The sequence below is a fragment of the Panthera leo genome, chromosome C1 (genome assembly GCF_018350215.1).
Source record: "Panthera leo isolate Ple1 chromosome C1, P.leo_Ple1_pat1.1, whole genome shotgun sequence".
Taxonomy (NCBI): Eukaryota; Metazoa; Chordata; class Mammalia; order Carnivora; family Felidae; genus Panthera; species Panthera leo.
The window spans coordinates 113,141,345-113,162,826 of record NC_056686.1 but is presented as its reverse complement, the minus strand read 5'-3'; the positions used below and the strand labels follow the sequence as shown (position 1 = coordinate 113,162,826).

General features: G+C 40.7%; 1 protein-coding gene across 1 annotated transcript in view; it reads left to right on the top strand.

Moving 5' to 3' along the window:
* Positions 1-21,482, top strand: part of CNTNAP5 (contactin associated protein family member 5) — a 795,339-nt gene that overhangs the window by 692,384 nt on the left and 81,473 nt on the right. Inside the window, exon 19 of the mRNA XM_042954126.1 lies at positions 7,549-7,773. Coding sequence (XP_042810060.1) covers positions 7,549-7,773 — 225 coding nt within the window. The remainder of the gene's footprint in view (positions 1-7,548; positions 7,774-21,482) is intronic.

The window sequence follows — 21,482 nt, the reverse complement described above, 5'->3', positions numbered from 1 at the left end:
GAACGAGGAGTGATGATCATGGTGTAAATTCTCTAGAAAAATTCAAGATAACTCTACAAACTATAAAATGGGATTATTCAGTATAAACACTTAGTATTTTTTCAAACACAAAGGCAAAAGATTAGGTCTCCTATCTTCGCAAGATTGTAAAGTTTATTTTATTGATGGAAAGAAAAAAGTTTGTTGAACAAATAATGTACACAAATTTCAAGAGCAGCATTTAAGCTATTAAAATGTTTCAATTACTTTGAAACACCATTTACATATAAACAATGATGGCAATTATACACAATTCTTGTCAATTCATTACAACTCATTTCTCAAACACCTCTACCAAACAGTGCTTTATTTAGTCCAGTTTCCTGTTGGAACTTAGAAACAATGGAGAAGAGAGGAGCACTCAGTGTTCTCTTTGAAGGACTCTGTAATTTAAGCTCTTCATCATTCACGCTGGCGTTCTCCCCAGTCAGATTGAATTACTTGCTTATTGTTGAGAACCATTGTATTTGTTGGGGTAAAAAATAATGGTACAAACTTTAGGGCCAACAGTGTGTTGGGCCCTTCCTTCATCAGCTTGACATAAAGTGGTCCCATCCCAGTAGGTATTAAATGTGCTAAGAGACACAAAGACACCACTGGATTTTCACCCTGAGTGAGGTCTCTGATTAACTTCCCCTAAAAAAAAACCTTAAATGCCACCCTTAGTCTAGTCCCAGAAGAAGCAAATACAGAATAAACACCACCAGCCCTAGTTACAAAGGTATACTGGCATTGTTTTCCAGGATCTATATCCAAGTTGTATGTTTGAAAGAAAAAAAAAAAAAAAAAAAAGAACAGTGTTGTTCTATATTTCTCCAGAGACATTGGTCAGACATCTCATAGATCATATTGTTCTAAATTTAGCCTAATTTTTCATTGGCTTTTTCTTTCCCCTGAAACAACTCTGATTAAGTATCTTCTGTCCCTACCCCCATATCTTTTTGCTGCATATATTGAAATAGCCTGTGTTCTCTCCCCATTTTTTACTTTGATCTATAAGCAAAATAGACAAATATGTGCTTAGCCTTTTCAGCTTGCTTCATATTTCACAGCCCCAGACTTTCACCCCTTTCTCATAAATCTAAGGAAATGATTCCCTTTATATTCAGTACCTGCATAGTATGTAGAAGAAACCTTTTAACCTAGTCTTGTAGCCACACCAATTGCCTAGGGAAGTGTACCATGGGAGCCATTAGCTATGTGATGGTCCTGAACAAGGGTGCTTTTCTATGTTATTAACTAGTAGGGCATGTGTAACTTAGGGGGTGCAGATACTGGAAATATGTGGGGTGGAGTTACCAATGCCTGGGCCAGAACCATAATCCATTGATCCACTTCCTGTTTCTGATGATAGTACAAAGTAACAATAATCTTGAGATTAGTTAGTAGTTATTGATTGCAACATACATTCCTTATGGCCAGCCTAGTGGGGAGGATATTAACATCCACATTTAACATATTGAGAACATTGAAGTTCATGGAGTTTTAATGACTTGCTAATAAATGTCAGAGCTGAAGATCCATCCAGCACTTTTTGGTTTCTTTTTTCTCTTTAAAAACCCTAATTTCATTCTGTATAGGAATACAGTATTAGGATTCAAATATTATTTTCTGCTTTGTGTGTGTGTGTCTTTTTTTTAATGTTTATTTATTTTTTGAGAGAGAGAGACAGAGAGACAGAGAGACAGAGACAGAGAGACAGAGTGTGAGCTGGGGAAGGGGCAGAGAGAGGGAGACATAGAATCTGAAGCAGGCTCCAGGCTCTGAGCTGTCTGCACAGAGCCCAATGTGGGGCTCTAACTCACAAACCGCAAGATCATGACCTGAGTCAAAGTCAACACTTAGCCGACTGAGCCACCCAGGCGCCCCTCTCTCTCTTTTTAATTGAGATGTAATTTTTATACCCTAAAATCCACCATTTTAAATTGTATAATGAAGTGATTTTTAGCATATTCACAAAGTTGCATAGCCATCACCATTATTTAATTTCAGAATATTTTTATCACCCTAAAAATAAATATTATATCCATTAGTAGATACCATGAGGTATCTCATTCACCTTTCCCCACTGTCCCTAAAAAACAACTGATTTACTTATCTATCTCGACATTTTAGATAAATGGAACCACTAGCCTTTTTGTGTCTAGATTCTTTCACTTAGCATGTTTCTAAGATTCATCCATGCTGTAGCATTTTTTAGTATTTTGTTCCTTTTTTGTTTCCAAAGAGTATTTTATTCCATTATATGAATCCAACACACACACACACACACACACACACACACACACACACATATATCTGTTCATCACTTGGTGGCCATTGGGATGTTTCCATTTATTTGGTTATTATAAATAATGCTACTAACATTCATATATATGTTTTTGTGTGGACTTATATTTTCTGTTCTCTTGGGCATATGCCTAGAAGTAGAATTACTGTGTCATATGGTAAATGTATGTTTAATTTTTTGAGGAAACTGGCAAACTATTTTCAAAGTGGCTGCTCCATTTTACATTCTCACCAGCAAAGTACAAGGATTCCAATCTCTCCACATCCTCACCAACACTTGTTATTATCTGCCTTTTTAATAACAGACATGTTACTGTGAATGTGTGAAATGGTATCCCATTGTGGTTTTGACTTTCATTTCACTGATGACAAATAACACTGGACATCTTTCATGTTCTTATTGACTGTATACCTTTTTTGGTGATACATTAATTTAAATTTTTGCTTGTTTTTTGATTGAGCTATTTTTCTTTTCTTTTTTAGTTGCAGGAATTGTTTGCATATTCTGATTACAATTCTCACATTAGATATATGCTTTGTAAATATTTTCCCCATTTTCATTTTGTCCATTATACCTTGAGAAACACAAAAGTTTTTCATTTTCATACCATCCAGTTCTTCTTATTGTTTTATTTTAGTTGATTGTGTTTGGTATTATGTCTAACAAATCATTGCCTAACTGAATCTCATGAAGATTTATGTCTATGGTTTCCTCTAAGAGTTTTTATAGCTTGATCCAGTTTGAATTAATTTTTGTAGCTGGTGTAAGGCAGGGGTTCAATTTAATTCTTTTGCCCATGGATATCCAACTATTCTAACACCATTTATTGATGTGTGCTTGTCTTTAGCCCCCCTCAACCCCCACTATTGTATGAAGAATCTAGGTATAACTGTTGTCATTTTTTTTCCAATTAAAAAGTTAGACAATATATTTGGAAATTTACCTGGAAATATATTTGGAAATCTAGAAAAATAAAAAATCTAATTCCTCAAAGACAAGCATTAAAAAGAAAATCTGATTTTCTTCTAGCTCTTTTCTTTGCATTTAACCTAGCTGCTGTAATTCTGCATTTCATATCTACATTTTATGCCTACATTTTCTTTATTTCGTTTTATACACATTTCTATATAATTCATCAATTTTAATGACTGCAGTATATTTCATCTGGTGGGGTTGCCTCTGCTCGTGTCACCCATTCTATCCCCAGAGCAATTTAGCTTAGCAACAGTGGTGCCATTCTGCAATCTGGCACTTGATCTGCCTAAATTCAGCTTCTAGCTCCTCTACAGTCTACAGTGTGTGGCATTGGTTGTGTAACTCGCCTCCCGATTCCTTGGTTTTCTCATCCAAAAAATTAGAAAATTCAAAAATCCTTTACGGAGGATTGTGGTGAACATTTTTTTTTTTAACGTTTGTTTATTTTTGAGAAGAGAGAGACAGAGCATGAGCGGGAGACGAGAGAGAAAGAGGGAGACACAGAATCTGAAACAGGCTCCAGGCTCTGAGCTGTCAGCACAGAGCCCAATGTGGGGCTCGAACTCACAGACCGCGAGATCATGACCTGAGCTGAAGTCGGATGCCCAACCGACTGAGCCACCCAGGCGCCCCTGTGGTGAACATTTTAATGAGCACTTCACAAAGCACTTGGGATAATGCCTGGCAAATAAAGTCCTACAGAGCGCTTGCTCTTATTATTGTCTTGGAATTTTAGATTGCTCCAAATTTGGCACAAAAATAATGCTGTGATAAACACATGTATTGATTTTTTCTCCGTAATGGAATTTCAGTGAAAAAATAGTATGCATATTTAGGTACTCTTTACCAATTGCCAAAAACCTGTTGAAAAATTATTTATTATTTACCTTCCTGCCAACATATCTTTCTTTTTTTTGCTTTTTATTACAAAAAAAACCAGTTCTATATGATAATAGGGAGAAGAGTTTCAGAACCCTCATGCATCCATTATCTAGCTTCAAAAATGACCAACTCATGGCCATTTTTATTTCATCTATACACTCACATCCTCTCCTCCTCCTCCTTTATTATTTCAAAGCAAACTTCAAATATCACATCATTTTGTCTATAAATATTACAATATGTATTGCTAAAAGATAAGAGCTTATTAAAAACACAGATCCACAGGATCTTTGCAATAAGAAAATTAACACATGTCTAATATTACGAAATATACACTCACCATTCAAATTGCCAATTTTACCATTTATTTTTAGTTGGATGTTTTGCCAAATTAATGACAGCTTGATTAATTTCTAGGTAATCACTGGCCTACTCATTACCTTTATACTCATTCTAAGTTGTGTCCCTATTATTGAGACCAACTATTGTCCATTGAGTTCCTACCATGTGTCCTGCTTTTACACAATGTCTTTCAATTGTTCTACCCACCACAAGATTAAATCCACCCCTCTTTGTAGGTGACATTTTGAGCTGAGGTTGAGGGGGGATCCCGTGAGATTGTTGGAGAAGGGGCACAGCCAGGTTCCAAGCTCCCAGTCTGTCAGACTCCACAGCTGGCTCAGAGATACATTCTCTGCAGTGCCACCCTGTTTCCCTGCTGTTTCTTATAATTCACTCAACACTTTACTCCTGGTCAGTGTGGAGCTCCTCTTTCCGGTCTGATTAGGCTACTCTGACCATAGAGACATGCAGCTCTGGGAATCACCATCTCTGTCACACACACATCAGACTCTAGGCTACCTCTCATTGCGGTTTGTTTTGTTTTGTTTGATGCATGAGCTTTCTTCTCAGAATGTAATCAGCATAGTTTTAGATGATCACATCTAGTTAAAATGTTTCTTCCAATTAGACCAGTGGTTTTGTGTGTTCAGATAAATCACTCAGGGAGCTTAAATATGATCAGGGAGCTTAAAATCTTAGACTATAAAATACAAGAAACTTAGAGAATAATAGAATCCAGTGTTTTGCTGAAGGAAGTTTTACGTTGAAAGTGACAGTATCTAAATATTAAACATTAAAATAATTAAACATTAAGAATAATTAGATCTGGGGTTAGGGGAGAAGGGAAGACAGAAATTTGGTAGGATACTTCTAGCTTAAAAATGCTTTACATTGTAATTTCCTGTCCTAAGTATAAGGAAAAAAATGAAATCTGTATATGCCCACATCTAATATGCTATTCATAACAGAATGCTCTGAATTATAGTTATATTTGAACACACACACAACATCAAATAAAAGCCATTATTCTGTTAACGAGGAGATAGTAGCTCAAAATGCAGGCCAAGCGTCCCCAAGGAAATTCACTCAAGGAAAGTGCTTGAATCAAGCTGATGATTAACCGGAATCCTCTCTGTCACAAGTCTCTGCTGCATATCTTTGTAATCAGGAGTACGGATGTTGTAACCTGAATGATAAATGCAGAACACTTTCTCTGAACCTTTAGTCAAAATGAACTGGTATTCCCAATCTGCCACCAATATGCATAAATATGCAACTTTAATTTTTTGGCACTGTTACAGACTGTTATAGAATTTTCACAAAGGTAGAACAAATTTGCAATGAAATTAGGAAGGGAAAGCCAGGTTTGATTATGTTCTAGGTGCCACCAACTCAATCAAGAAATTTCATGGAGAATTAGGTGAATTCCACATATCATTCAGGAAAAAAAGAAACCAATCACGCCAATATGGGTTCATGTTTATTGTGCTATCTTTATGGTAAAGGTTTGCTGCAAGATCTGAGCTATGTTGTTCTAAAAGGAACCTTTCCTCTGTGCCCTGAAAGTATATTACTCTATGGCAGTAACATTGAAAGAGAACTTACGAGCAGCCTTGATTGAAAGAAAAGAATATCTCAGGGCACCTGGGTGTCTCAGTCAGTGTGGCATCTGACCCTTGGTTTCGGCTCAGGTCATTATCTGAGTGAGTTTGAGCCCCGCATGGGGCTCTATGCTGACAAGGCTGAGACTGCTTGGGATTCTCTCTCTCTCCCTGTCTCTCTGCCCTTCCCCTGCTTGTGCTTTGTCTCTCTCTCTCAAAAATAAACAAATACACATGAAAATTTAAAAAAAGAAAGAAAATATTCCGGCATTGGGTTGGGTATGCAGTCAATAAACAGATAGTTTGTGAAGGAAATGGGGATGGGTTCAGGTTGAAGTCTCTTCTAATATGGAAAGTCTGTAAGTTCACACTGTAGTGGCTAACTGTTAGAAGCACTCTACACACAGTATCTCATTTATCCACTGAGAAATATAGTTGACGTAAGTGTTACACTTCCCATCCACCAGATGCCAAAACAGTCTCCACAGGATTCACTAGCTTGCCTGGGACCACACAGCTAGTATGAAATTGATCCAGTCTAGACCTAGGGCTGAAGCCAAATCCTGTGCCAGTTCCACCAAACTAAAGTGGTAACAGTTGGAGTAAGCATATTATAGAGGGAATGTGGGTGATTTGCACATTCCTGCTAATTGAATGTCATAAATTTGTAGATGCTGCCTTTCTCCATGGTGGCGGCAGAACTCCATCCAACGTGCGATGCTATAGGAATTGTTTCCCATAGGAAGCCCTGTTTGCTCAAGTCTTGGCTCTTTTTGGACTCGAATGTCAATTCCTAGACATCCCAAAAAATGGAGTCCAGGGGTTGAATACCCATGCCTTTTCTACTAGTTCCAGGGATTCTCTCTCTTCTGTTTCCATGGATCCTCACGTTTTATCCAACACCATAGAGGGTTACTGCAGAGCCTCCTCCAGTGTCCTATTCTCAGTAACTTAGAACCCACTCACAATCCTCCTAACACACCAGAAAAGCACTAGCTGGAACAGTTAGAACCTCAGTTTTGAAACGAGGAAGGTCGCAGTGAAATTTATCACTACGGTGCTGGCGGCAGGGACGGTTTATCTTTGCTTCTCGAGAAATCCGCCTGGCACATGGTAGTTATACCGCAAATGTATGTTAAACTGGAACTAAACTCCAGGTTGCAAATCTCAGCTCTCTTTTTTAAAGCTATGCAACCTTGTTCAAGGTGCTTAACCTCTGCAGCCTCGTGTTTCTCATTTGTAAATAAGAGTAATGACTTCTGCCACTTCGAACTTATTGTGGAAAGCGTAGTGTATAATTCAGGTAAAAAAAAAACCCTCACATAGTGCTTGTTGCTTAGCAAACAATAAACAGTTATTGCTAGCCTGAATAATCGACTAAATGTGGCAATGTGTGCGTTCCCCTCTTCTATGTTTCAGAGGTTTCTGCTGTTTTTGAGGCTGGCGCTTCAGTTACTTATATGTTTCAAGAACCCTACCCGGTGACCAAAAATATAAGCCTCTCATCCTCGGCGATTTACACAGATGCAGCTCCATCCAAGGAAAATATTGCGTTTAGCTTTGTGACAGCTCAGGCGCCCAGCCTCTTGCTCTACATCAATTCATCTTCTCAGGATTCCCTGGCCGTCCTGCTCTGCAGGAATGGTGAGTACTGACAGCATGAAGCCTGACGAAGTGTCATGTTGGGCTGAGGGACAGTGCATGCCCTCCAGAACGCTGCAGAATTTCAACTTAAATTTGGTCCCACCTGGGCAGCTTAATGCCAGAGCTCCAGCCAAAGCCTTGATTGTACTTTACCTTTATGACTTGCAATTGGTATTCAGGGCCAGTGTCAATTCATTGCTGAAGTCTCAAATGCGTTGACTTTAATTTGCCTCAACTGTGTCGCAGTAATTCTTTATTATTTATTCTGTGCTGGAGTCCATTAAGTGCAAAGGAGAAGATCATAAGCATATCTGTATTTCGGAAGGACACTCATCACATATATCGTGTCATCTTTGCTGCAGTCTCCTTTACTGGGGGCCGTTAAAACAACTGGCGTAAATGCAGGCCGTATGCCTAGAAGTCGATTGCCTAGGTCTTGGAGAGAAGTTGTAGATGTGAGTCAAAACCTTGTGGAATACGGGGCTTGGTGCTGAGGATCAGACTTTGAAGAGAATGTACACAAAATGGAATCTGCAAAGGTTAGAAGGGTATAGGGGTTGGAACGCACTTGATGCAAGGGATGTTGAAGGACACCAAGTCTGACAGTGCTTAGGAGAAGTCAGGTTTTCTCACTACGTAATTCCAGCCAGCAATGAGCAGGACTTTTGGTCCTGGTCAAGAGCATGTGAGATCGGAATCCTAGGGGATGGAACAAGTATTAGAACTGGTCATGAGGGCAAAGATGTGGCCATCCCAGTCGTCTGATCTCAAAGAACACATTCCCATGATTAAGAAAATGTTCTTTCTCCTCTTGTAATTTGCCAATGTAATGAGAGGAGGCTGGGCTTTAGAACCATCCCTGGGATGGACTGTGCTGAGGCCATAGAAGGCCATTGGAATATGCAGCCATACTCTGACCTCTTTCGACCTTAGACCGATTTCTCTTGCTCTATTTTTTTTTTTTGGAAGTGGGGGAGTGGTAGGAGGTCTTCTTCTTTGCTTCATCTTGCTTTCTGTCGATTTATGACACTGAAAGTAAAGAATGATGTGTGAGCCTCACACAAAGATCAAACCTGGTGGGCGAGTGAGTTGAATCAGGCCTGAAGTACATTAAGAATGACAGCGTCCCACTGACAATTTTATTCTAAGAGCAAATGCAAGGGAAGAAAAAAAGAGAGAGAGAGAGCCTGGGTGGTGACTGACCACTCCAAGACTATCTGATCTTGAAGAGCCTATAAGAGAGAAAGGAACCATTATGGGTTATTAGACCTCTTATTAGTCAGCAGACCTTTGTATGATTAGAACCATTATATTAACATGTCAGTTCTTAAACTTTGCCCCCATAATGTCTCTGTGAGGTTAATAAGGCTGGCTGAGGATGCTGAGGCATAGATTAACTGATTAACTTAGGCCAGGCAGATAACTCAGGACACGGCTGAGACCAGAGGCCAGATCTCCTGATAATCAGCCCCACCATCTTTCCTCTAAGCTAGACGATCCTGCTGTGATGTGGCTAGACTACAGTAAGTTACAGAGCAGTGAGATGCAAGTTTTCTGCAAAGCATCTCTTACGTGTGGTTCCATGGCCCATTTGTACCTGCCAGGTTGTATCTGTGGATATAGACAGTGCGTAACAGGAATAAGTATATCTGACTACATAAATACTACCCCACATACTCTCCTTCTCTCTCTCCACACACACACACACACACACACACACACACACACACATTCTGGACACCATTCTAATTAATGTACACAGCTCTTAATTCTTACGATAATCCAACGTGATTGGCGGTATTAATCTCATAGTTCCAGCAACTAAGGCATACAGAGCTTAAATAACTTGCTTAAAATCTCACAGCAAGTAAGTAAAAGAGCTATAATTCAGTCTTCCCTCCTGGAGTCTGGTAGCATACTTTATGTCCTTAACCATAAGCTCTAAATGAAGAGTGTTAATTTATTTTTTGAAACAATGTGCTTTAAATAAATTGAATTTATTTCATTAGGCGGGCATGCTTGAATTCTGTCTGATCACTTATTTTCTTAAACTCTAAAGCCTCACTTCTGTGAAAGCTTTACTTGACCCTATGGGCATTTATGTTCTTTAAGTCCTGGCTAAGTGCAGAAATCAAGGAGATACTTATGCCTTGTTTGTTTGTTTGTTTGTTTGTTTGTTTGTTTTAAGCTTAGGTCTCAGGGAGAGACTGAAAGTTCAGGCTTCAAGAGAGATGAGTGGCCAGGCAGGGACTAGTCATGGAATGCCCCCACTCTCCTCACTGCGTCAGAACTACCTCCCCCATTGCTGTAGGAACTCTTGTCACACCGCACAGTCCATGATTTAGGACCCTGGGCACTTCCTGCCATCTCCTTGTCCTACAGAGACACAGCTGAGATATGTCCCCATTCATTAATTCTCCCACCAATTCCCCACTGCACAGTATCAGGAACTGTGGAGAGCAAGAAAAATAAACAGGATGCAGTGCTGTGTAAACACCATAAGGAAAAAGAGAGACTCGAAACTGCCTTACAGTTTTTGATGGACAGTCCAGGTACATGAGGGAATGAAGTTGTCCAGATTTCTCAGGCAACCTAACTACAAGTTAGATATTGTCTAACTTTGAGGATGAATCTGCTAGGAATTCAGGGGTTATATAATAGGGCAAATGCCTTGAGCAAGAGTGAATCCCTTGCCATCAGAGGTCTTCAGACAGTAATTAAATGGCAATTTGTTGGAGAAACCATAAGAAGAATTCTGGCAGTGGATGAGGGAGAAAAAGAACCTCTGAGTTCCTTTCCAAGTCTGAGATTTTGTTATTCTCTGTTCCCTTCCTGTGTAGTCTTACATTTATATTTCTTTCTGCTGGGGCCGTGTTTGCAGCCTTTGAAATACTTCTATGAGGAATTAAAACTTGGTATTGGTACAACTTGTTCCCAGTATGCTCACGGTATCAGGCCGCTGACCTAACTTCCAGGGAGTCAAATGGGGACCCTGCTTAGTGAGGAGATAGGCATACTTATACTAAGACTTTGATAGACTTCAGTGAGAGATATAACCTCTGAAAATACTAATGGTAAGAATACCTACAGCTTATAAAAAAAAAGAATTAAGTGAACAAAGACAGTAAAGGGTTAACTAGGGAAAGTCTTTCTGTGGAAAGGTTTTACAAGACTGACTCACACCTCTCTGCGATGAAGTTAAGCGTTTTCTGTTAGTACAGGTTTCTTCACCTTTCTTTGATTTAAGACACCTCTGGGAATCTGGTGGAAATCATGATGAGAAGATCATTGTTAAAAGGAGTCCTTTTTGTTCTTCCCAGGAGGAAGAAAATGCCCATGGCCGTGTCGTACAAAATGGCCCCCGTTTCAGTACTGTGAGTTAAGAAGCCAGGGAGTGGAGACAGGTGGATAAACTGTGTAAATACTGAACAAAATCCTTGGCTTGCAAATCTATTTAATATGGGTGTTCGGGCCGGAGGAGAGAAGAGCAGTGGGACTCCCAAGTCATGCTTCTGAGTCTCCCCCTGGCGGGGGTTTGGTTGGCACTTTTGGAATCCTTCCTATGCCCTTCATCATTTTTCTTGAAGTTTCGCCAACCAGAGACTTATTCAGGTTAAGCCGCTGCTGTCTTTTCAAATGAAAACACGTCCTTTTTCCTAAAGGAAGAAAAGAATTTTCATTTCTTGGATGGAAGATTAGAGAAAGAAAAGGAGGCATTTGGGTTTAGGGAGACCTTAGGAGAGTGAGGGTGTTTGTGGTCTGATGGGCTGGAGCTTTGGGCGGAAGGCCACTTCTCAGAGAAATGGCAGCTGGGAGAGAAGGAGCGGATGAAGGAGGAAAGGGTCCAGAGAAGGTAATGGGAGTGTACATTTCAATTCCACAGCATTTCACTGAAGGATGGCTGTACCTCCTGCACAGTTCTATGGAGTTCTTCAAACTTGTCATTTGATAAATATTCACAGAGCATCTATCAGGGAGCAGGCACTATTTTATGTACAGGAGAGACAGATTCAGACAGGATCCTGTTCTGCCTTTCAGGACCTAGTCTGGGGACAGAGGCACAATAAACAAAGAAAACAATGTGCCACAGATGTGGGGTAGAGTCCGTTCCAGATAGAATGAGGGAAGGAGGGTAACAAAAGGATTCTTGGAGATAGTGAGCCTTGATTTGGGCCATGAAAGAGAAGTGTTTTCTAGGCAGACATTAGATCATTGTTTAATAAAATGAGAGGTTTCTTTGACTGTTTCTCATTGTCTCCATTTTATTTCCATTGCATGTGAAACATATATATATATATATATATATATATATATATATATATTTTTTTTTTTTTCCCCCCCAATCATTTCCCCTTTCTACTCTTTCATTGCGTGTCCTTCTTGGCCCCTTGATAGTAAAAATAAAAAAATCAAATTGAGAATATGTGCTAAGTCTAAGGCCATCAATCTATGGTGAAATCATTTGAGTACAACATCTGAACAGGGCCCCAGGTCACCTTCCCCTGGTGGCTGTTCTGCTGCCCTCCGGCACCAAATGGTTTGTCTGACTTTGCCTCAGCATTTCCTTTTTATCAACTTTTTTTTTTTTTTTTTAACATATACATTCATAAGGATTCACTGTCTGCATTTGTGATTGCACACACCTTGGAGGGAATAATGATGAACCTGGACACTTTACATTTTGAACAGACTGACTCAAGGGAGACAGGGATAAGGAGGAATCCAGAGAGGGAGCATCTTCAAAGTACAGACTTCAACAGCTGCTGGCCAGGGCTGGCTTGACCCTAGACTACTCTCAGCTTCTCACTGCTTTCTTGTGGAAGACTTTCAAAGTTTAGTTCTGCCTCCTACCACTCCCTTTGTGACACCAGCATATACCTGAGTACCTCAGAGTAGCAGGAACCCCAATAAACAGCCTGAGAAAAGCATACCTCCGAAAGCGTAACCATGACCACTTCAGTCTCTGGCTTATGTTAAGCAACACTTTGCTGCTTTTGAACTTCAAATTCCCAAAAGTCTTTTGATATCTGCAGGACTGTTTTGGTTGGTGCATTTCCATCATTTCTGGGCTTTCCAATAATCTCTTGCTGGGAGGACATACCAGCTGGGTCCTGCTGGGCAGCTCTCCTCCATTTCAGACTAATGTGGTTATGCCACACCATGACCTTGAGAGGGCAGTCAAGAATCCCTCCTCCTCGTGTCCTCTTAGAGGAAAGTCAAAGATATGGGCAGGCACAAATGGCATCTCTAGTATCAGACAGTTAATCCACTGACCAAGGGGTGGGTCTGAGAGGAGAAATAGAGGTATGATGAATAAAACTGGATCTAGGTCATCTTTCTTATTTTTCTTCTCTCCCTTGTTGTGGATTTCTCTCTCTCCCTCTTTTTTAAATGTTTATTAACTATTTTGAGAGTGAGATAGTATGCAAGCAGGGGAGACGGACAGACAGGGAAAGAATCTCAGTCAGGTTCTATGCTCAGCATGGAGCCCGATGAGGGCTTGATCCCGTGACCTGAACCAAAATTAAGAGTCGGGGGCTTAGCTGACTGAGCCACCCAGGCAATGTTGTAGATTTCTTATTTTGTGGTATGCTCATAAGTCCATGAAGATTGTGTCCTTCAGAAAGCCTGGGTGGCTCGGTGGGTGAAGCGTCTGACTTCAGCTCAGGTCACGATCTCATGACTCATGCGTTTGAGCCCTACATCGGGCTCTGTGCTGACAGCTCAGAGCCTGGAGCCTGCTTTGGATTCTGTGTCTCCCTCTCTCTCTGCCCCTCTCCCACTCATGCTCTGTCTCTCTCTTTCAAAAATAAACATTAAAAAAAATTAGGAAAAAAAACATTGTGTGCTTCTAAAATCCATATGTTGAAGCCCCAATTCCTTGTATTTTGAGTGAGAAGGAAGTTAAGGTTAATTTAGGTTAGAAGGGGAGAGCCCCAATCTGCTATGGTTAGTGTCCTTAAAAGACGAGGCAGCAGAGTTTTCTGTCTGTCTCTGTCTCTCTCTGCCATGTGAGGACACAGTGAGAAGGTGGCCATCTGCGAACCAGGAGGAAAGTCTTCACCAGCGACTAAACTGGCTGTCACCTTGATCTTGCTGCCATCCAGAACTGTGAGAAAATACATTCCTGCTGGTTGGTCTACCTGGTCTACAGTATTTTGTTATAGCAGTTCGATCAGGCTAAGAGAAAGATCAAATGAGAAAATGTAAGAAGATGTGCTTCATAGACTGTAAAGTGCAAAACACATTGTATTTTCATATTGATAATCATAATATGAGTGATCTGCGTGCTTGGGTGGGCAGAACATGAATGTTAAAGGTGGGATTCGGATACACAGAGATTAAAATTTCATCCGAAAAGGACATGAAAATCGCCCATTGCTTAGAGGCAGAGCGTCTAATGGTGGAGGAGGGTGACATTACCCTGAGGAAGGAGAAAGATGAGGCAGAGGGTCTCCAGCCTGCACCTTAGCTGCTGTCATTAGGTACAGGCATTTGCTTTTGATATACACAAGTATGAAAACCAAAAATAAAAAAAAAAAGAAAAAGAAAACTTTAAGAATGGCTTTCTCAGATACCCTCTGAACTAGATCTTTGGGGAACTTGTCTGATGTTTCTGAAATAAAGATAAACAGACAGGCAGACAGACATAAAATAACTGAAAAGCAGGACATATTCACAGGACTCACTGTATGACCAGGCCCAGCAAGATACAACTGAGGGACATAGTCAAACTCTTGGAAACGCCCACCTCACACCTTGGCTGTGGAGCTGGCTGGACGGCAAGTGCCAGCATCGAGGAAGCCAAAACAAGAAGAACAGAGCTACTGAGTCAATGCTCTAATCCCCTGCATGAAGAGCAATAATCAAAGACTAGTATGGAATTAAGGGTAACCAAAAATACAAAATGCAATTAACTCTGCAAACATTTATTTAATACCTCCTCCATTTATCTGCCAGGGCTGCCATAACAAAATACCACAGACTACGTGGTTTAATCTACAGAAATTTATTTTCTCACAGTTCTGAAGACTGGAAGTCTGAGATCAATGCACCAGCCGGGTTGGTGTCTGGCAAGAGCTGCCTCATTGAGTTGTAGGAGGCTCCTTTCTTACTGTGAGTTCACATGGCCTTTCCTTAGTATTATGTGCCTGAGAGAGAAAGGGAGTGTGCTCTGAAAAGGACACTCATCCTATTGGATCAAAGTCCCACCGTTAGAAGCTCATTTAACTGCAATGACATTCCTACAGGCTCTCTTTCCAAATACAGTCCCACTGGGGATTAGGACTTCAACTATGGAATTGAGGGGGACACATACATTCAGTTCACAACAGCTCCCATGTGCTAGATGCTGTCCAAGGTGCTCATAATAGAAGAACAAATATGGTGTCATTGAATTGGGGAGATTCTTGACATTGGGTTCCAGGTACAATTAATCTTTGTAAGGTCAGCATCCAGCAGAGTACTCAGCAAAGAGTTGGCCTTGGTATTCTTGGATTGAATTATGTCTTGCAAGTGTCGGGGATGTCCCCCAGAGTCCATGAGATGACAGTGGGGCTATTGGGGGGCAGAGGACACTTCTTCTCAGTCCATCATGATCCAAGTAAATATGGGCATGAATATAAATTATTAGCATGCTTAATTCTGTTCTTACTGAGATTCCATTCTGTCACCTGTGACATACTTTTGAGAGGCAGGGTTGTTTGGGCAGTGGGGCTCTGGGGAGCTGGCATTCTTTTATTTTATTTTCTGCGGCCCTTTGAGATCTCTGTACTTTCCCAGTTTAAAAACCTTTTTAGAAATTTCCCAAGAATTGAGCAACTGTTTATTTTTTTCCAGCAAGGCTGGTTGCTTACGACTGTACTGTGAGAATCAAGAGAATTATTGTCTGGTCTTGTGCTTCATTGTTTGTAAAAAGAGAAAAGGCGTGCGCTTGGTGCCTTAGTTTCTTCATCTGTAAATTTGGGATAATTGCATTGGTCAAGGGTTGCACAGCAGTGTTGTTGAGGATTAATAAAATCCTGTAGTAAAAGGTTGGAAGGAACTCAGATTAAAGGTCTGGGGATAAATACAAAGAAGGGTTATTATAAAACAGAGCAAAGCGCTGGCTGGTGATTGAGCCACCTTGATTTTTTTAAAGCCAGGGCTGGAGAGACCGGGGAACTGGATGGTTAGCTTTTGGACTAGAACTCTAATTAGGGGCTTAAGGATTAAGAAAGTAGTTGAAGTCTGTGTGAAGAAAGCTTTTCTCAGAGAAAAGACATGTTTTTATTCTTCTTAGAGCACTTGATCTGTAAATACTTACATCTTGAGATGTGAAACAGTCAGCAGAAAGCCCAAGCTCTTTGTTTATTCAGTTCTCTGTGCAGTTAATTACCTTTTGTGAAGCAAGTAGGCCTTGGATTATCATTATTTCTCTTCATTCAGAGTTATTGGAGATGTGTTTCCACTTTAATAAGTAACTTATCCTCTCAAAGTTTAGAAATGAGGGTCCTGGAAATCCAATCCCCTATTATAAAGCTGCACTGGAGACATGGTGAGCAGGGTTTCAGCCTTATGAGGAGTCCAGTCAATTTCTAACATCACCCATTGGAGACCTTCCATGATCTCCCGGCCCAAAAGCAACTGATAGCAGCTAATTCTTGCCAAGTGCTTCATGTGTGCGAAGATGTAGTTTTAGTGATTTTAGTCTTACAATTAGTTCATTTAATCCGTTTCATGACGGCTGTGGAGTTAGTACTAACATTACCCATTTTACAGATGAAGAAACTTAGGCACGGAAACATTAAGTAACTTGTCCGAGAAGACACAGCATTGAACCAGCGAAGCTGAAAATCAAACCCCGCTGGTCTCTTTTTAGCCTGTGAACTGTTCCGCTTTGTTCTGTGACCTCTCATTGTTCTGGGCACGACTCAAAATGGAACCTGCTGTTTTCTCTCTGGTGTTTGCTTTCACTTTCGTGGAGGGAGCGTGCTGTGTCAGGAATGCCATATTCACTCCCTGTGGTGCTTCCAAAACTCTGTTTAAATGATGGGCCAGACAGAAAGGATGGCACAGTAGAGACGGAGGACAGCCCCATGGGATATTTGGAAATACACTGCTGGTGGAAGGGGTGCCAGATAGCTCCTTCTGTTTGGCAAATTGTACTTTGATGCACCTGACTTCCCCAGGACTCTCCAGTGGAAACAAACAAACAAGCAAACAAACAAACCACATTCTTTATTGATGCCAAATTCTGTGATGTGAGTTGCACAGTACAGCTAGAGCTCCTGCAGTAAGACCAGCCAGCTAAATTTGGCAGTCATAGTCATGTGACATAAAGAGCACATGGGTAAGTGTGTGTTTCTCGGAATAAGTGATCTTATTGTAATTAATAGGGCTCAACAGAATTTTTCTGGTTCAGGAAAATCCCGTATAATAAATGCATGCTTTTATGTAAACATGAGGATAGATGCACAAGTTTATCGTTGTTCTCTTCTTAGACTCCTCTACAATTACATAAGCAAATTTAAAAATTAAAAAAAAAGATAGGAACTTAAAAAGACAAAGAGAACAGAATAGAGCTTAGGATGGGTAAGAGATATGAATACATTTTTAAAAGCTGAACAGCAATGGAGGAGGAAAGCTGGCTTGGTCCAGGTCACTACGAAGGCATGGTAATGGGAAGGGGTCATGGGACAGGCTGAGGCCTGGCCATTCTGCACACCATGGATTCTGGCATGAGGCGTGAAGTCAGGAGAAAACAAGAAGTTTTTGCAGAGAACTGTTGACCTTAAATCCAGTTTCCTTATCTGGGAAGATAAGTTCCTTGGGAAGACCAGACATTTGGTAGCATATAGAAATTGAACAAGAGTTTCTAAAGCTGAGGGTGAGATCAAGAGACAGGGTTAAAGAGAGAAATGACATGGCATTCTGTACACTTGGGGCCTCATTCGTCCCTTTTTCCAAGAGCTCTTACAGTGAAGCCTTTCTCTCTTCATGCAGGATATGAGAGGGTTTCCCTACCGAGGAACTGAACAGACCCATGAAAAATATATGTGATGGGGCACCTGAGTGGCTCCATTGATTAAACATCTGAATCTTGATTTGGGCTCAGTTCATGATATAATGATTCATGGCTTTGAACCCCACATCGGGCTTTGTGCTGACAGCATGCGGAGCTTGCTTGGGATTTTCTCTCTGTCTCTCTCTGTCCCTCTCCCTACTCACACATGTTCTCTCTCTCTCTCTCTCTCTCTCTCTCTCTCTCATAATAAATAAATAAAACTAATAAAATAAAAATACGTGGATAACTAGAATTTTAGGGATGTCCTCATTGAAAGGAATGATTTACCGATATGGTCACTTATCAGAGAATCCCACCTGTTGACACACTCAGCCCGTGCACATGGAATCTTCAATCCGGTATGCAGTTCTGAGTCACAATTGTGAACAGATGGCCATGACTTACCACAACCATCAGACATTTCCATAAAACCTCCAAGATGAAAGAAAAGGATCAGGTAAATAAACACAGATAAGTGGAGAAAACAGGGATAATGCAAGAGGGGGAAGAAGCATTCAAAATCTAGTATTTCAGAGAGATAGGAGAATATATAAATCCATGAAACAAGAACATGATGCTTTAAAATGAAACTGTAAAACAATAAGAAAGAACTCTCGGAAATGTAGCAAATTGTGAACATTCTAGAAATTGGAAGATAACATTTGGGAAATCTCCCAGAGAGTTGGACAAAAATACAGAAATGTGGACAATATGAAGACAAAAGAGGAAATTAGAGAGCAAAACATAATGTTCACTATGTAAAAGGAGTTACAGAAAGGGAGAATAGAGGAGGAGAGAACATTAGCAAAGATGTAGTGAAAAATACTTTATAGAATGAAAGAACTTGGCTTAAAAGTTTGCTTCCCTCTCCAGCCCAGAAGACACACACCAAAGCAAAGGCAACCCTAACTTTGCTAAAGACAGGATCAGACTCGAGCTAGCAAAGAATCTCTTAACAAAACCACTGGAAGTTTGAAGATGATGGAAAAGCATCTTCACAAGCCTAAGGGAAAATGGTGTTCAAACTGGAATGCTATACTTAGTCAAATTATTAGTCATGTGTGAGGGAGCAATGCAAACAATTTCATACATAAAAGAGAAGAGGTATTCCAAGTCATTGTTTAAGACTCCCTAAACACCTTAAGATACGGGGCACCTGGGTAGCTCAGTCGGTTAAGTGTCCGACTTTGGCTCAGGCCATTATCTCATGGCCCGTGAGTTCGAGCCCCTCATCGGGCTCTGTGCTGACAGCTCAGAGCCTGGAGCCTGCTTCAGATTCTGTGTCATCCTCTCTCTCTCTGCCCCTCCCCTGCTCACACTCTGTCTCTCTCTCCTTCAAAAATAAATATACATTAAAAAATGCTACTTGATATGCATGTGTTCATTATCTAATGCTGTGTAAATAAAACACCCCCAAATTTAACACCTTATAACAGCAAAAATGTACCCCTTTATACAGTTCTGTGAGAGGTCAAGGAATCTGGAATTGGCTTAGTTGGATGTTCCTGGCTCATGGTCTCTCATGAGGTCACACCCCTTGGCCTGCAGTAGTCCAAAGGGACTGGATAATCTGCTTCCTAGCTCCGTCTTGTCACTGTTGACAGGGGCTTTCAGTTATTTGTTCTTGACTTTTCCATAGGGCTTCACAGACAGCATGTCAGTCAAGAGAAAGTGATAAGGGATGACAAGAAGTTGAGAAAAAGAGATAAAGACAGAGAGAAAGGGAGAGAGAAATACATAAAAGAGAGAGTACCTAAGACAGAGAATGGACTCTTTTCAGAACCTGAATTCAGCAGGGACCCCTGCTGATGATGTGAGAGGAGGTCACATGAAGGTGTGACGACTAGGAGGCAGGAATCCATGGGACCATGATAGAGGCTTCCTGCTACAATGTACTTCACCCAAAGAAAGACATATTTAAAAAAGAATGGTATGGGCTCCAGGAAACGTCACCCACCACAGAACAAGCAAGGTAATTTCAGGATAACAACTATGCAGAAGTCCTAGTGACCAGCCAGTCTAGACCCATGGTTCTCAACTGGGCATATTTGCATCCCCCCAGGGGACATTTGGTGATATCTGGAGACATTCTTCGTTGTCAAGATGAGAAGTGCTACTGGTATGTAGTGGATAGAAGTGAAGGATGTTGCTAAATATTTTAAAGACCGAGGACAGCCTCCCTTCCCCCGTCGCCCCCCCACCCCATCACTGCACACAAAGAATTATCTGGACCAGAATATCCGTACCTTTGAGGTTGAGAAAACCTGGTCTTGAATAAGGTATACTGACAGAGGGCTTTTGGAGAGTGGCTCTTAGAGAAAATATGTAAGTGAAAGATACCAGCAAAGGGTGATACTGACATCAGACACAAAGATGTGGACTTTGAAAACCAACCTAAGCAAAATTGTAAATTATCCAAAATCGGAGCCATATGGTAATTCCTCATCTGTCATTGTGGGAAGGCAACATATAATATTTAAATTAATAAATCAAAAAATAGCAATATATTTAATAAAATAAAGTTGAAATAAAATAACAAGAAAACCAATAGAACTAAAAGTCACTACACAGGAGGAGGAGGGCCCAGAGTAGGAAAGTGTGGGCCAGGAGTTGCTGTCTCTTGTTAAGTCTTTCTATACTATTTGACTTTTAAAAAGTATTATTTTCATAAACAGTAATTAAATGCATGAATAAATCCATTGCTTGAATGTTTTGTTAATAGAAAACTAGTTCTCCCCCCTCTAGTAAATACATGTAAGCACATATAAATATGTAAAGGATATTGGTTGAAGGCTCCTTAGATGATTATCTACACAGTTGAGTCCATGCCCCATTTCCATGTTTTCAATTAGTGAATTAAGTCCTATAATGAGTGGATGGAAGAATAAATGAGTGACATAATTTAATTGGAAATATTCAGTATAACAAATGGTTTTACTTTTCTTAACAGTTAAGCACACTTTATTGAAATGGCCCATGCCAAGACCACTAAGAGGCGGCCTCATCGCCAGATCTCTTTCAGGCCTTACCTTCTGAGGGTTTGCTACAACATGTTATGGTGTTGGCTACCTCTTCTCGGCCTTCTGTGTGATACTTCATCCTCAACCTGCCCTTTACACGTTGGATTTCCTGTGACAGTTCCAGCTTTTTCTTGGATGAAGGATACACTTGCACTGAGATGTCATCCATTTTCATGACTTTAGGGATTATGTAGATCTTTGCGGCTTTACAAAAATTGTCCCAGCTGCTTGAGGGGGGCATCTTTAATTGGCTATCCCGTAGACACCTGAAGCTCCACATTAACCCCACCTCCCAACACACATGCAATACACACAGACACATACTGCACACATATAGATACATACGCACACACACACAGACATGTGTACACACATACGCACACGCACACACATAAAGACACGCACATGCCTGCATGTACATACACATGCACACAGGTAGATCTTCCCTTGCATGAGTCTTCCCTTTCTCAAAGAAGTGCTCTGTATTCACCCAACCAGAGACATGCTTCACCCATGACTTCCTCTTTCCTACCCCGCTTACCCCCCTGCATCAATCACCAAGCTTTACTCAACCTTCTTGCACCACATTGTATTTAGTTCCCTGGTCTCTTATATCTGTCAACTTTGTATGCTCACACTATGGT